General features: G+C 34.6%; 1 protein-coding gene across 7 annotated transcripts in view; it reads right to left on the minus strand.

Moving 5' to 3' along the window:
• The window catches only part of DOCK3 (dedicator of cytokinesis 3), a 177,279-nt gene that overhangs the window by 52,116 nt on the left and 107,635 nt on the right, over window positions 1-17,528 (minus strand). For 5 of the 7 annotated variants that reach the window (XM_087924050.1, XM_087924053.1, XM_087924048.1 and 2 more), the window contains 7 exons: window positions 9,303-9,388; window positions 6,995-7,021; window positions 6,786-6,881; window positions 6,275-6,335; window positions 4,876-4,969; window positions 3,838-3,986; window positions 2,051-2,137 (listed from right to left, as the gene is read on the minus strand). In XM_087924050.1, coding sequence (XP_087780176.1) covers window positions 2,051-2,137; window positions 3,838-3,986; window positions 4,876-4,969; window positions 6,275-6,335; window positions 6,786-6,881; window positions 6,995-7,021; window positions 9,303-9,388 — 600 coding nt within the window. The remainder of the gene's footprint in view (window positions 1-2,050; window positions 2,138-3,837; window positions 3,987-4,875; window positions 4,970-6,274; window positions 6,336-6,785; window positions 6,882-6,994; window positions 7,022-9,302; window positions 9,389-17,528) is intronic. The other 2 variants (XM_087924051.1, XM_087924049.1) reach the window with 1 other exon arrangement.

Raw genomic sequence — 17,528 nt, forward strand, 5'->3', positions numbered from 1 at the left:
GTAATGATGATATCTCTTCGGGAATTAAAAATGGAACTTAAAAATATGAGAGAATTACTACAGGAAAGAGGCGAATGACTTAGCTCCGTGTTAGAAGAAATGGAAATGGTGATTGAAGAACAAGAAGAAAGAACTTCAGAGGAGGAGGAGTTGATTCAAGGAGAAGCCATCTTAAATAGACAATTAACACAAAGAACACTACAAAGACGAGGGGAAAGAAGGCTAAAAAGTTGAGATTTAAGAAGGTAATCAAAAAGGGAAATACCTGTGAAATTGGGAGAGAAAGAAAGATCCAGCAGAAAAGGGTAAAGGAAGATATCAAGAAAGAGAGGGATATAAACCAGAATGAGAAAAGATATGGGAAAAAGAGGGGGAGAAGAGGCAGTAAGAAATAGGTGCATGAAATAAAGAAATACGGAAAGAGTAAAATGATGAAAAGAAATCATTTTTTCAGAGATAATGGGTGATGAATTAAAAAGAGGATTCTGCAGAGTGACAAGGGGTAACAAGAATACATTTGCAATTAAAAAAATATTTCAAAAATAGGGTAATATAGATTATTAAAGGAGGGATAGATACTGATAACTCTTATTAGATGAATATACATTTTTATTTTTTATTCTTAAAAGAAAAATTAAGGTTTATTGAAGAAATTGTAATAATTGAAATGAATGTGAAGATGTTTAAAAATGAGGTCAATATCAATGACCAGAAATTGAATAGTCATTTTTTTTCCTTTTACTTTTTTGAAATTAGAAATAAAATTAAGGGGGGAAAATATGTTGCGGAATCCAAATGAAAAGATATAATGATTATTATTGTAACTACTCAAAAATAATGGTTTATTGGGAATTAAGATGGGGGAATAAAGGTATATTTTAACCACTGAGGTGTCATACTCAAAGCAGTAAAAGGGGGGGAACCTATACTTGTTTCTTTTTCTTTTGTGTTAAAAATTGTATTAATCTAGAATCTATAGAAAGAATGTGTGATGGAAAGAAAATATGACAGATTAAAGAACTACTTAAATTAATAAATTAATACAGACTATTAAAAGGAAGGAGAGACATTGGTAACTTTTTTTCTTTTTTTATTATTAGGCAAACATATATTGTTATTGTTATTTTTAAAATAAATATTAAAGGATGATATTTGAAATAATTGAAATGAAACGAAAAATGTTTTGATTGAGATTAATGTAAGAGACTAGGATTAATTTGATTGTTTCTCTCCTTTCTGAAAGTTTGGAACAGAAAAGGTAATAATAGAATTAAGTATGCATATATGAATGTATAACCATTGTCATATTTGTATGTAAAAGTGATGACACAGAAATATGTTGTCCACTAAAAAGAGCTTTTTGTTTTTATGTGAAAAATTGAATAAGATTCGTTTAAAAAAAAAAAGAAGAAGAAAGTGACATTTTGAGCAACTTCCTATGGTTTCCAACAACCAAGTCAGTGGGGAAGTTGGCACTGGTCTTGCAAGTTGCAAGTCCCAAGTGGCTTGCAAGAAAGCCAGCAGGCAAGTAAGTCACTGCTACCAGAGGAAGCGAGAAGATATGTGGGTAGCCAGGGAACTACAGCATGAGTATGATGGGGCTTGAGGTGGCTGCTGTCAGGCAGGAGAGTAGCAGGGGGAATGTCCAGGTGGTTGTGCTGAGGCACAGCGTATCAGTGAGAATAAACGTACTGAGGGAAGGTGTGTGAGTAGGTAAGACTTATCTGAGCAACTTGCAGCCTTCCCATCTGGCTTCCCCATTGACTTTGCTTATCGGAAGCCTGCAGGGAAGATAGCAAATCACAATGACATGATTGTAGGAAGCTGCAACCATTGCAAGCGTGAGCTGGTTGCCAAGCACTCAGATCATGATCATGTGACTGCAAGGTGCTGGGATGGCTAATACTCTAAGGACCAGTCATAGCCACTACTTGTTCAGCACTGTTGTAACTTTGAATGATCACTGAACAAGTGGTATTAACAAAGGACTGCCTGTATATTTTCAATTGGCAAAATATTGTGTCCTGCAGAAAAGTTGAACATCACTCACCCGAATCCAGCTGAGACTCTGATAATCATATAATGTTTCATACTGACTAGCCAGCTCTCTGCATAATGGGATTCCAAATTCCCAGCTCTAAAGGAAAGATTAAAAGCTGAGATGAAACAGGATTTTTATACATGAAAAATATCTAATTAAAGTTAAGTAAGTAACCCTTAGTAATGTATACCTATGATAAAGAATGGAGACAAGTAAAATAAGTAAACATTTAGCAATTCTTAATTAGTATAGACTCTGGATTTTCTGCTCTGGCCAAGAGAAAGATTAGTTGAGTTGAACAAGAGATACCATCCCAAATTAAAAAAAACATTTATCAAAACAATACCTAACTCTGAATAACAGCAAATACTAAAGAATAGGCTAGGCTCAATATGACAATTCTGCAAGAAAGTACATAAAAGAATACATAGATGAATCTAGATTCTATGTTTCCATTTCTTGTTGTATATAAATATTTACTCAAACATTAACCTTCTAGGGAAGAAAGAATATTGTGTGTGTGTGTGTTTGTGTACACAATAACTCAAACTTAGATTGTAATGACACATATTTCTTATTTCAGGAGAGAAAAGCAGATGTTTCTTTGACTGAATTACTGTAATTTGAAGCTTTCTTAAATTGAGCACTATTTTCCTAGCAAAGTTTTAAACAGATATAGGTTCTGTAAGCAGAAATGCAAAATCTATATTTATTTAATAGTTCAAAACAAATAACTGAAAGATCTTTCTTTGAAAGTTGAGAATGTTGAAATAGCACTTTCCATCATTAAAACAGTTGCATCTTTTTTTCAAGCTGGCACGACTGCTTTATAAACGACCATATTTTTTGCTACTAAGACACTCAGGAACATAAGACACACTTAGCTTTTGGGGAGGAAAACAAGAAAACAAAAAATCTGCCTCTGCCTCCCAGCCCCAGTACATGGCTCATCAGGTCTCCACTCCATTGTGCCCACCACTGGTCAGGCTGAGTAATAACTGGATCCCGGCCTCCCTTAACCCTGCCAATCAGCATGCTGGCTGACCAGAAACAGCGCTATTGCTGCCTCTTCTGTGTCTGCTGCTCTTCCGGTGAACACTGGAGCCTTCGCCAGTGTTTCCCGACTATTGCCACTGCTCGCCACCATCGATGACTGGATCATCCTCCCGGAATACCGCCGATCAGCTGCTCCAGGCAGTGGGGATTGCCACCAGCTATTGCCGCTGCCTGTTGCCGCCTATAGCCTGTTGCCGTCTATAGCCACTGCTATTCGCTCTGTGGCTACAGGTGGCGGCAATAGGTGGTGGCAATTCCTGCCGCCTGGAACAGCTGATAAGCGGTATTCCGGAAGGATGATCCAACCACCGACAGGTGGTAGTGGCAAATAGCGGCAATAGGTGGCGGCAATAGGAGCTGAAAATGGGGCACATAGAGGCAAAAAACAGCCGAAGAGTGGGGGCCACTGGGTGGGCGGCGCTTCAGAAATATTTGGTCCATAACACGCACAGAAATTTCCACCCATTTTGGGGAGACAAAAAAGTGCATCTTGTGGTATTCTTAATAGTCTATTAGTCTATCTCATCTCTATTAATGCGTGCTTTGCTGGCGAAAAATAATTGTAGTTGTGTATGTACATTTATGTGTGAGTCTGTGTATAGAAATATATAATTAAATAGGGAACTAATTTAGACAAGATAGATATGTATGTATGTATGTTTGCAGAAAATATTTAGTTCTGGCTTTAGAAAAGAATATCTAATAAAATTTGAAAATAATTATTAATAACATTTGCTGACCTTGCCTTTATTAAAATAATGGATAATCTTCCGACAAAGATTTTCTTTACGTTGCCACTCTGTCTGAGATGGATAGTGGAGGAATTCCCGAAGAGGCCTGTCCTCCCATTGTAGTAGCTCACAATACAAAAGCAATGTAAAAGCAGCCTCTGTCAAAATAACAAGCAATGATCATTGCATAATACCATAAAAACGTATAAATATCCAAATAGATAAACCAAAAAAATTATGAAAATCCTAAATGAATAAAATAAAAAAGGTGTTTTGCTAGTAAAAGGAAAGTGAATATTTAATGTTATGCTGAAGTAACGGCAAATGAATTGATACATAATATTTTATGTATATATTTTGTAGGCTATTTAAAGGCATACAGTGTTCTTAATTAATTAATTATTCTTATTTGGACTTTAGGTAATATCAATGAAAATAATGTGGACATAGTAAAAATATATATACTATATGAAACGTGTTTGAATATTAGTAGCTCAGGTTGGTAGTTAGGCTCTTGGTTTGTGCTCTGAACTTGGCAATTTGGTTGCAAACATTTTGTCACCATTCGCGGAGACATCATCAGTGCATTTGAGTTGTGCTCTATGAACACCTAATATACTATATGCATGAGTTGTGCTCTACAATCACCTAATATACTATATGCTTGCAATTAAAATAAATTAGCTGAAACTATCCAGTTACTGCTTAAGTGCACCTCAAATTGCTAATTGCTAATCTAAGTATTTATGCAGAGACATTGGTAATGTAAACCAATCGTGGAGAATTAGTTCTAACCGGATTACAAAAATGCAGAATGTCTTCCAAAGATATTGTATCACCACGTGAAAACAACATGCATGATCCTAGCCACATACTTTTACTGACCATTGTGATATAATTTGGTAAGAATTGTATTAGTTAATGTACATACTCATACAACCGATCAATGTATAAATTATACTAGTTAAAAAATTTATGAAAATTTAAAGAGACATATTTTTAAAAGACCACTGTAAATATATAAATAAAACTTTTTCCCATATTTACCTGTGTAATTTTCAGCCTGCAGATGCATGTCACATAACTTGTGTATATAGCGGATATACATTTCCTCCTTATTAATTTCAGATTTATAAAAATTCTAAAAAATAAAATATTTCAAAAAATAATCTCTGAAAAATTTGTCAATCAAAATATTTTCAAAACTTTTTTCATTCAGTTTATTTAGAATGCTAAATCATGTTTCAGTTTCATGAAATAAACCATGAAGAAACTTAAAACATATATCCACTTCTATACCCACTCTCTTCTATAACCACCCTTCCAGTGCAGAAAGCTTTTAGTATTGAATTTATTGTATTCCATTTCTATATTATATCTTAATTTTATTTGTTTTATTTGTTCCATCATATTTTATTCACAAATTAGGATTATTTGAAATACAAATTAGATCTTGGAAGATTCAATGATCTACTAATAAAGGTAATAGAAGTAAGCTCAAAACAAATAATGGCCTGATATTATGTCTTTAATAGTTCTTCCTTAAGAAATGTACTGAAAGGTTGAAAATGGTGCCATTCTATTTCTATTTAAATCAGGACAAATAAAGAATGTATTGTGATTTTAGGGGATTTTTTTCTTTTTTCTTCCAGTTAATCCATTGGAGAGTGCCCATCTAGTTTTCCTGACAAGGTTTTTCAGAAGTGGGCTGTCACTGCCTCCTTCCTAGGGCTCAGAGAAAATGGCTGATCCAAGATCATCCAGCTGACTTCATGCCCAAGGCAATACTAGAACTCACAGCATTCCAGTTTCCAGCCTGATAAAAATCCCTTCTCACCTTTATGGAGAATACATGTCTTCCCAATCTTGTGACTCCTACCAGAAGCCTAGGAGTTTGAGTATTGAGTATTCTGTGCAGTATCTTAGCTGTTCCTAGAACTGACTTTTCTGGACAGAGAGCTCTGATATTATCCCTGGGAACTGTTGGAGCCACTCTTGCAGCTTAGGAATCACAGCCCTGACTGTTTCTCCCACCACTTTGGCCTTTACTTTCCATATCCTCTCTAGTTCTTTCTTCAAGCCCTGGTACTTCTCCAGCTTCTCATATTCCTTCTTAAAGATTCTGCTGTCACTTGGCTTTGCTACATCTATCACTACCACTGTCTTCTGATCTTTGTCTTTTACCGTGTTAACCACTTGATTGGCCAATACTTGCCTGTACTAATGAACCTAAGACTTAGATATTTTGAACACATAGTACAAAGATAAGAGTCACTAGAGAAACCCACCAATGTTTGGAACAATCAAAGACAATAAAAAAGAGGCCAACAGAATATAAGGAATATAAATGCTTTCACTAACACAAGTATGAAATTACAAGAATTGAAAGAAAGAATTTTTGATCCTGGCAAAATGATATTTATACTTTTACAAAGATAATTCTCACCATCAAGTTAACAGTGCAACCAACTTTCTTGTTCTCTGTTTCATCTCCTTTCATACAGTCTCTGAAAAACAAAAACAGTTGATATGCTTAAATTTCAAAACTTTTTTCCATTACAGAATTAAAAATAATATAGGCAGTTCTGAAGAATTAATCCATAAAGGTATTTCCACAACTTTGACTATGTAGTTTTAGCAAGATTAGCAGTTTTTTTTACTTCTTGATTCTGTAAATCATCAGCAAATTCCTTAAGTATTAATTCTCCAGGGTTTTTTTTCTTTTTCTTTTTTAGCGTTTATGTAATATTCTAGACAGGCATTTATTGTGAAAATACAAAAAAGTGACTACATATTACATCCTTTAAAAAACCGGGGTACAACTCCTGGTACTCAGAATCTATATATGCTGTTATAAGCAAGAAAAAATCTTTGGTAAAAAATGTTATGTCATTAGTTACTACTAACATTATTTGCATATATATCAGAGGTCCTTGAACTGTGAATAACTGCATTACCTGTAATCAAGGAGGCGCTCCATCAAACGAGTCACTGATGTAACAAATGAAACCCCTGTCTCCCTCCAAGTTTCTTGTTCTATCTTTTCCAGCAGGCTGTATGAAAGTAAATAATCAGTAAGACTTACTCAGAAATATTATTGTGAACAGTTTTGAGAATACTTAAAATACCTAAACATTTCCATATAAAATCTGAACAATCATCTTACCTGGGATAAGGCCCAAACAGCTGGGTTCTGATCCACGTTGCATGAAGCAAAGACAAGGAAATGATTGAACTAAGATGATACACTATTACTATTTCATACCAAGAAAATATTGTGCCTGGTCTAGATATTGCACTACTGCTACTCATGAATGTAGATAATTTATATGCATTTACAGAATACATACACATATTTCCTTTACGTAGAAATAATGTACTGCTGAGAAAAAAAGCTGGGGTCACACGGTGAGATTGTTTTCATCAGGCTGATTTCCTTCCCCTGCCCCACCCCATGCCCAGTGATATTGTTGGTCCTAAAATTAAAAAGTGAGCAAGTGAGTATTGTGATGATGTTATCCATTCAGTCAAGTCCAACTCTTAGTATATCTATGGGCCTAGTTTCTTCTGGTCATGTACTATTTCTTTGAGGTTTTAATTAGATGTTATATGTTTTCTCTCCCTAAAGCAGGGATGGGCAAACTTTTTGGCTCGGGGGCCTTATTGACTTTTAAAATTTGACAGACGGGCCGCCACCTGGTGTCAAAATGCCTGTCATTACAAGTCAAAATAAAATGAATGCAATCATTCAATCATTCACATCAAACCTTAATTCTGTACCAATCTTCGGCGGGCCGGATTAAAAAGACCAACGGGCCGGATGTGGCCCCCGGGCCGTAGTTTGCCCACCCCTGCCCTAAAGAGATACAAACTTCCTTTGCATAATATTCAATATTTTAAAGAATGGAGCAACTGAAAACAGTGCATGGGAATATATAGTTCAATTCACTGCTTCTATTTATATTTTATTTTTCAGTAATGTAAGTTGTATATCTATATATTGTGTATGTGAAATAGTGGCTATGTAGTGGCTATGACTACAAGAACAACCTAATCTTCAATTTTCTGCAGATAAGGATGGTTTTGGTAAAAAACAAAAATTTAAAAATCTGAGTTTCTAGAAGTTAACACTTCATATTTAATTAATTTAGTTTAGAGAATTACTGATATTTTATATATTAATCATTAGGTTTGTGCTATCTATGACTCGAATATTGAACCACTGTTAGAATTTAGTATTTTTAATATTAATTTTAAATTTTTAGTATTTAGTAATTGTGTAAAGACATGTCAGTTAAATTGTAAACCATGTGAAAAACAGGCTCCCTTGTATGGTCTTTTGACAAGCTCTGAATCACCAGGAAAGAATTTAGGTTGTCAAAGCAATATAATGAATATTTTAACAATTAATGTTTTAATTCATGTCTTGGAACAATGCCAATTTCTTTTCAGAATTCATGGTATGCTTATTTTAAAAATTAGTAACAACAGAGCTCTTATGGTAATTCAGAGTTGCTTGCCTAACCTCATTTGTACTTTCATTGAAACTCCAAACTACATCTATGCAATCTTAATGAAGGTCATATATTTTACAAAAGAAATAGTAAATTGTCTTTAAACATAGGCTTAAAGTTCATATTTAGAGATATGCTGTTGAAGATAAAGATTACATGAAGATACTCAATATGCACTCCTTGAGACACTGAAGGAATAATTATTGGGGAACAGCAGGCAAGACTTCTTCTCTACTCTTGTATTCAATTTGTCAAAATATAGGGACATCTCCAGTTGTAAAATGGCAACTCAAAACAGAAAGTAAAGAAAAAAACAGAAATCCAAACATCCTTCCAGAAAAATGAAGGCATTCAAATTAAGAGATGCAAAAAGCTATAAATGGATCAAATTTATCAGTTATTTTAAATGATTATAATCATGAATTGATCTTTCATGTTAATACAATAACAAATCTTGATTTCTGCAATTATTAAATAAAATGGACATGCTGTTTTATATTAAAATATTTGTTGTATTTTTATCAAACCATTCATTCTGATGCATTATTCATTTCTAAGAATAGTATTTATGTTTAGATCAGGGGTGTCAAACTCAATTTCACTGAGGGCCATATCAGGGCTGTGGTTGACCTTGGGGGGCTAGAGAGCTATGGTTGACCGGGTGGCCGTGGCCAACTTGACGCCACTCCCCAAACTTCTGGCATGTTTCCTCTTCTCATTGGATAGAGTGAGTCGAAGCCAGGCTGGCCTGATCTTTCCTCTTTGCACTGGGTAGATCAGGCAGAAGCTAGGGTGTCCCAAACTTTCCTCCTCACACTGGGTAGACCAGGACCACCCCGCAACCACATTGCAGGCTGCATCCAGCCCATGGGTCTTGAATTTGACATCCCTGGTTTAGATCATCCTTCCAATCTTTTTATATAGATATGTAGTTTTAATAATGCTAAACTTAAGACTTACAACAGACTGAAGAGTTCCCTGTAATTTTCATCTCCTTTTCCCTCTGATACCAAACTGTCTAGCTTATCAATCAATTCTGCCTCCACCTGGATCAAAAAGAAAGAATTTGTAAGAGCAGCTTAATTGGTAAATTCTAAATATAAGAGATCTGAAATTGATATTTCATGATATTTTCCTACTCTGCATGAAGATTATTTTTATGGAGATCTGGATTATTTCCATTACTTAACATAGAGTTCCAAAAGTAGCAAAACATAATTTCATAAAACAGTAGTTTTATGAAACATAATATGCCTCATTTATTTGAGCAGCACTGTCATATCTTTTTCGACTGGACAACTAATAAAATTATTTTTTTTCATTTTCCAAATACCACTACTCATTCTAATATATATGTATGCATTTAGTGTACAATAAATGAACTTTCTAAAAAAATCAGTTTATTATTTAAAGTGAAAAGCAAAACCATCCTCCAAGACTTATTTGTAAATAAAGTTGATCAAAAAACAATTAGGTCTTTTTTGTTGAGCTGTTTTTGTTGCACAGATGTTTACTGGACATTATAAGACTGTCAAACACACCATTCCTCAATATCCTTCATTGCTTTAAACAGTTCATCAATATTTTTTTTGCCATTTCCCTTATTTCATTGCTTTTCCAATAATGCAAGATGTGTGTATAATATTTTTTAAAAGGCAGTTTCGTTGCCCTCAGTTGGACAGCCTTGTTTTTCTCTAGTACATGGGGAAGATTCATATCTTGTATATATATAAGATGTGGTAAATGGCTAGAAAAATTCTGCTACTTTCCTTGTTATACTTTATTTCGTACAGCACTGCAGTTTTTTAATAAAAACATGTAACAGCATTAGTCATGAATATTAGAATATGTTAAACTTTTGCTTTTATATAGCTCTTAAAACCAAACATCTCTAAGATTTTTTAAAAAACAGTTTTATATTTGCAAAAGACTATAACAAGACAGACTGTTCATGTTCTTTAAGTGATATTTGTGTAGATATGATCTGTGACTATACACCGATGTGATATTTGTAGGAGAAAACTGCCATTTCTCAAATATACAATGTATATCATAACCAAACCAACATGATTCAGTTTTCTGCGATCAACGATTAGTTTAGCTGACCATGGGAATGTGATGGATATTGTATACCTTAATTTCAGCAAAGCATTCAGTAAAGATTCCAATGATATATTGGTAGTGAAAAGGACAAAATGTCGGCTGGATTATATTAAAATTAGTATAGTAGACTGAACAATCATATCTATTAGGTATATGTCAATTGCTCAACATCAAATTGGAAGTGTTGACTGGTACATCAGAGCCAGAGTACATCAGAGCTGGTATATCAGAGTTCCCTTTTAAGCCCTATGCTGTTGAATAGATTTATAAATGACTTAGAAAAGAGAATTAAAAAATAAGTTTATAAAAGATGGCTAGTCGATATAAAAGTAGCAGGGATAGCACATATCTTAGAGGCCAATATTAACATTCAAGAAGACCTTGACAATGATCTAGAAACATCAAGATCAATTTTGGTGGAGACAACTGAAAAATCCTATATTTGGATAGAATAAATCAAACTTTTGGGTGGGTGAACCTTACTGAGTAACATGCAAAAATAATAAGGTGTCCTGGTGAATCAAAAATTAAACATGAGCTAACACTATGATACAACTGCAAAAAAGCAAATGCAATCCTATACAAAAGTAGAGTATAAGATCAGAGAAATGATTGTTCCTCCCTATTCTGTCTTGGTCACATCATATTTAGAAAATTGCCTTCGGTTCTTGGCATCAAATTTTAAGAAAGAATTGGCAAACTGGAACATGTCTTGAAGACAACAACCAACATGATATGAGATAGTTGGATGCATTAGACATGTTTAAAGGGGAGAACAAACTATTGTGTGGAAACGTAATAGTGGCCTTCAGAAATTTGAAGATTTCTCATGTAGAAAAAGGAACAATTGTTCAGAGTTGTTCAAGAAATCATGGATTTAAATCATGAAAAAATAGATTTCACTTGAACATTAGGAAATATTTCTTAATGCTGTTAGTTCTTCAACCAAAGACTGTCTTGTGAAATGGTGGACTTTCCATCTAAGGTGATATTTAAAATTAAATTGAAAATTGAAAAGATAGTTAAAATTTATAAGTTTATAAGATAGGATTATATTTAAGTTATACAAAATGTGATCTGTTCTCCACCCAAGTCCTAAAACTAAAGAAAATGAATTTAAACAAATGAGTCTAAAGCATTACACTTGCTCATTAATGAGGAGAATGACCCAAAGCTGCATTTTTGTATGTGGCAAAATTATGGGAATCTCTTCTTTCAGTAACTGGCATACACTGTTGGGCAGCAACTATAATTGCAACTATGTGTTTCCATTCCATTCCATTTTTTAATTTGATTTGTTTACTGAATGACACCCCACTCAGGTAACCCAGGCAGAAACCATATCTAGATGAGCTAAATCTACTTTATGGTAAAGCTACATTAATAGCATCTTGCAAGTCTGAAAGAACAAACTTCCAGCCACAACTGTTAACTACTTAATCCATTAGGATGAGTCCTTCCTAGGTTTCTTTCTCTATTAAGCCAGTGGAGGTTCCTGCCTCTCTCATTTTGATTGTTTCCTAGGCAGCATCTCTTATTCTTTTCCCTCAAGCTCATCTGCCCATTCTATTACAATATTTACCTTTTGCCTTTCTAACTTTCCGGCTTATCTACATGGTCTTATAATTGGGCAGCAACGTTCTCTTTGGATAGTACTGGCATTTTCCTTTCAACCCTGCCAAGCACATTATTACTGTTTGTTGATCTTTTGATCGTGATCCCATGAATGCTTATCATAACCAATGCTAAAGGCCTTGAATTTCTTAGATGTTATGCATATACTAGGTTTGTTTGCAACCTCCTGGAGTATTACATACCTTGCATTAAGTTTGATCTTGGTTGATTGAACACTCCTGAGGAGGGCACAATTATATTGAATTGCTCCCTTTCTACAAGTCCACCTGGGATGGATTGGTAGACTCTAAACATTTTAAAAATCATTTTGTTAACTTTTTCCATCTGGTTTCAGGAAGTCCTTGTCTGAGCCACGACATATTTTTACAAACCTGGATTGTAAAGATCAGATTTTGATAGTGAATAGAATTCCTTTCTATAAATAAGGCAGTAATTCCTATACTCAAATCTAATTATTATTCCATTGTTTGAAACACCTGACTCTACTTTCCCCTTCAAATGAACTAGAGTTTCTCATACTGACTTGTGAAGCCCTATATGGCATGGAGCCAGGAAACCTAAGGAACTGGCCCATTACATCACCCATCCCACCCGGTCAGGCAGGGAAGGTATGTTGCATATCCCATCAGTTAAAGAATTCTAATTGGCAGGGTCCAGGAAAAGTGTTTCTCTGTTGTTACCCGCATCCTATGGAATATTCTCTCCCTGGAGATGAGGCAAGCCCTAAATTCCTGGCCTTCCAAAAAGGAGTTAAAACACAGTCTGCAGTCTCAAAGGGGAAACCCAAAGGAACACTCAATTATAGGATTGGTTTGTGCCATGAGAGCCCACCCTCAGCTTTTGTTAACTATTTTTAGCAGGTTTTAATTATTCTTGCCTCATTTTATAATTTAAAATCTAAAACTTTAATTTTAACATTTTTATATACTCTTTTTATGTTTTGACATTTTATTGTCATTGCCAATTTCTCTTTGAGGGAGATGGGCAGTTCACAAGTGTGAAAAACAAACAAACAAACTTTTATCATACATATATGTAGATTTGAATCATTTTCCTCAATAGATCAATTAACAAAAATAAAAGTTTTGACTCATTTGTTTAACTGAATTCTCTTTATGTAGTTTTAAGGTAGAGAATGGATCATATTACAGGTCATATTTATGCAATTCAATAGGATTCACAAATGTTTAAACATTGCTCTACAATACATGATCCCCTTAATTCCTTCCAATATTATGTTCTATGATCCTAGAAATACTACTACATATTCTCCTCAGTTTGTTTATCAATATAGTGGATACAGATATATGAAAATAACAAGAACTTGAGAAAGGAGGTTACTAGTTGAGTGGATAGAAAATTGCTATTTATAGTATCAAAGTTACATATATACAACTTACCTTTTCTCTTGTTCTCTGTGCATCACTTACATGGGTGAATAATGAACTTATTTGTGGAGGACAGATATAAATTTAAGCAGAGGAGACAAGACAGAATATCATGATCAATGCCATTATCTCAGGTTTAGATAACTATGGCATATGAATTTTTGATGACTGGTCCAGCACATATTAAAAAGTGATTCTATTGAAAAATGCTAGAAAAATCACCATTATTCTAGTATTCTGGTCCCTAATGGAAGATGATTTCAGTTCAGTGGTATTTCACAATCAATGAGCAAACCTTATGAACTTGTGAACAAGTGTTTTGTGTACAGAGCCATAGATAGGATATAAAACTCAAAAGGCCAGCTGATTTTCAAGAAATGTAAAGAAATTTTAAAAGGCATAATCAAGTTTAGAAGAAACACAGCACAATCCAAATGTGAACACAACTTAAGAGGAATTTAATGTTTGAGTGAAGTCAAATTTATGTGTATGAGAGAGTGAAGTGTACAATCATTAGCAAGCGAGGTTATAATTCTTGAGATAACAAAATTAATTAGCACCACAGATGGAAGCAATTGGTGTGGAGAAGGCTTTCTTAATGGAAAAAAAATATAAAAATGAAATAATTAGCCTAATGTTCAAAAGGTGCCAGCATGAATATTGAAAGCACAGGTTCCAAGTATGCAATGCTACTTGAAGGTGGAGAATGGAAGTTGGTATGTTCCATAAATAATTTTCTCAAATGTAAATATTTTTAAAAGAATACAGTACATTACAGAGAAGTGATATCCTGAGAAAGCTTTCAAAGTCTGGATTTTTTTTAAAGGTGCTCACAAATAAAGCAAAGAATGCACAAAGCATAACTCAGGAAAAAAAGAATTCATTTTAAAGGTATGCAGAACTTTCAGAAAGGTTTTCAAGAAACCTGAATCACATTTGTTGGACACATGGAGTCAAAGAATAATTCTGTGCTGCAAGTGCCAGAGCAAACCAATTAAGAAAGGATACCAATTCTTCTCTTGTCCTGGGATAGAAGATCAGGCATTTTTAAAGGAGAAAAGATAAGTTCCTATATGACTAAATGGTTTCAAATTTATACTGAATTATAATTTGAAAGAAAACTTTTACAAAATGATATATTGCTGGTACCTAATGCCTATCAACGATGTTTCTGTTGGAAATATAATTGTAAAGAAGATACTTTTTATCATCTTTGGTGGTCTTGTTACAAAACAAAATAATATTGGGGCCGGATTCATACTTTGATTCAGAAGAGCCTTAAAACAAATATAAAACTGAAACCAAGTTTTTCTTCTGGGACAAGGATCTTGAAAAATTTGGAACTTTGTTATTATGTATGTTGTTTGCAGCGAGCATTCTATATGCGTAACAGTGGAAAAATATGTCAATTCCTACAATGGCAGAATGGATGGAAAAAGTGGTGGAGCTAGCAGAGATGGAAAAATTAGCTGTTTTAATTAAACAAAAGAATGCATCTATTTTGTTTCTAGTTAAAAACTTCTTCTCCACTCAGTATTCAGAACAGAAAAAAATTAAATTTGACTTGTGTTTTGATGATTAGTTTAGTGTTAGAGAAATGGGTAGTGTTCACTAAACATGCAGAAGTAAAAAGCTGAGGTTCTGCATTTTTAAGCTTGAGAGGAAAAGACAAGCTCAAAAATTAAAGTACAAAAATAAAAGTACAAAATTTAACAGAAGAAAACCAACACAGAATTTAAATAATATTTTGTTTGGCCTGAAGTTGCAAACCAAACTCACAAACAGCAGCGTATTGTGTCACTGTAACCACTTGAGATCTAGGATTTGATATCCACATCTCACTTCAGAACTGTAAAATGTTTCTTGAAGGAATGCATTATTTTATGGCACCTTTATTCAAAACCGAAAATCTGTTTCTTGAGACAGCAAGGAACTGCTACCAGAAAATACCAAGAAGAGAAAAATGTATTAAATTATGTGGCATATGAGTGTTTTATAATGAACACTTAGAACCAGAGTTGGAAGAGGCCATTTCAGTGACGGGATGCTCTTTACATTTGTGGTTAATTGGTTTTACTGTTGAACTGCTTTAACTATTAGGATGCCTTTTTAAACTTTCAACTGAAATTGCCTTTCTGTAATTTAAATCCATTATTCCAGCTGTCCTCAAACTTTGCGACTTGGTGACCCAGCTGGTGGGGAAGAGGGGAAATTGGGCAGTGCGATTGGTGGACTCCGCTCACAAGAGAGAAGCCTTTGGGATGCGGTTTCGCGCTCCTTCAGGCTTCTCTGTACCAAAAGCTTTTGCAAAGGGACGGAAGGCCCAAAGCGGTACAAGGTCACTTCCCCCGAAGGCTTTAGTGAGCTTGCAAAAGGTTTTGGTGAGGAGAAGCGAAGCTTGTGGGGGATGCAGTCTTGTGCTCCTTCAGACTCAATGAGGCTGCCTGACGCTTCAAAAGCGAATCGGGTGTTCCATGTAGGTAACCTCGGTGAGTCAGCAAAACTAAGCAGGGGTCACTCATCCACTCAGCCTCTGCTCTCACCACTCCGCTTTTGGAATATTGGGAGCAGGCAGCTTGTTGGCCCAGTTTCAGGGTAGGGAAATTGAGCAACTGAACAATAGGCCGGCATGCACATGCAGTTCCATTGATGCAAGAGAAGAGAAGCCTTTGGGGCACCAGTCATGTGAGTGGAGCTACACGTGCACATATCGAGTGGAGCTACCACCTCGCATATCTCAGTTCCAAATAAGACCCAGCCCGGTAGTCAGGGGTTGAGGAGGCTCTGCATTATTCCGTGTCCTGCATTCTGGAATGAACATGAACAGAACTTAACCTTATATGTGACATTGTTTCAGGTATTTCAAAATAGCTTTTATACCCCCAAACTCTCAATGACTAAAGTTAACCATCACCGCAAATCTCCCTTTATAGGACTTAGTTTCTGATCATCATACATTCCAATATCACATAATACTTTCCTAAGTACGTAGTCCCCCCCCCAAAAAATACAGTAATCCAGGTTAGAATGACCAAAGTAGAATAAAATTTAATGGTTATTTCCTGTAATATGGAATTTATATTTCCATTGGTGCAACCTGAAATTACATTCCCTGGCTTGTAGCTGCCATTTACCGGTAGGTCATATTTGCAATTAACTAATATGCTAAGATGTTTTTAATAAATACCAGGTATCTCCTATAACTATATTTAACTCTCATGCCATCCAATCCATACTTAATTAGCATAGATTGGATGACATATATATAGATACATATATAAAACATAGAATATGTGATAGTATGTCATGTTTTGTCAAATGCTTTGCTGAAATCAAGATAGGTTATGATACTAAGGACCTAATCAAAAAGTGAAATGAGATTAGTCTGGCAAGATTTGTTCTTGACAAATCCATGCTAACATCTGGTAACTGCAGCATTGTTTTCAACCTGTTTACAGATCAGCAACTCCTTGATCTTCTCCTCCTCTTCTTGGAACTAATGTTAGATTGGTGTTTAGTTTCCAAGACATTCCTTTTCCTCATTTAAAGGCAGGAATATTTGCTTTTCTCCATTGCTATGGTACTTTACCAATTCACCAAATCTCCTAGAGGCTTTCCATGAACATGTTTCTACTAGTCTCAGTCTTCAATCCTGACCTTTTTTCTTGATCTTCAGAAATTTCCTGGTGCAGAATAAGCTACGCACAAAATTGGAAATTGTCTACCATCCCTTCAGAGGATATGGTAATTAAAAAAATACACAAGTGCACTGAGATGGATAGCCTAACCAAACTGTTAAAAAAACAACCAAGATAGTGATTATTATGAAATATGGAACATTTGGTATGAGTGGTTAAAGAAAAGGTAATATTTGATATTTAGATAAGTTATGGAAAAGATGGGAGACGTGCATTTAATTACAAACTATATAGAGAAATTAAAACATTAAAAGAACGAAGGAGTTATTGTAACAAGGTAGATCACGTCAATGATAAAAGAAAAAATTTAACCATTGTTCAAGATATGCTGTAAAGTGTGTGTGTGTCTGTGTATATACATA

The sequence above is a fragment of the Pseudonaja textilis genome, chromosome 2 (genome assembly GCF_049901715.1).
Source record: "Pseudonaja textilis isolate UNSWEBS1 chromosome 2, rPseTex1.2, whole genome shotgun sequence".
Lineage (NCBI taxonomy): Eukaryota > Metazoa > Chordata > Lepidosauria > Squamata > Elapidae > Pseudonaja > Pseudonaja textilis.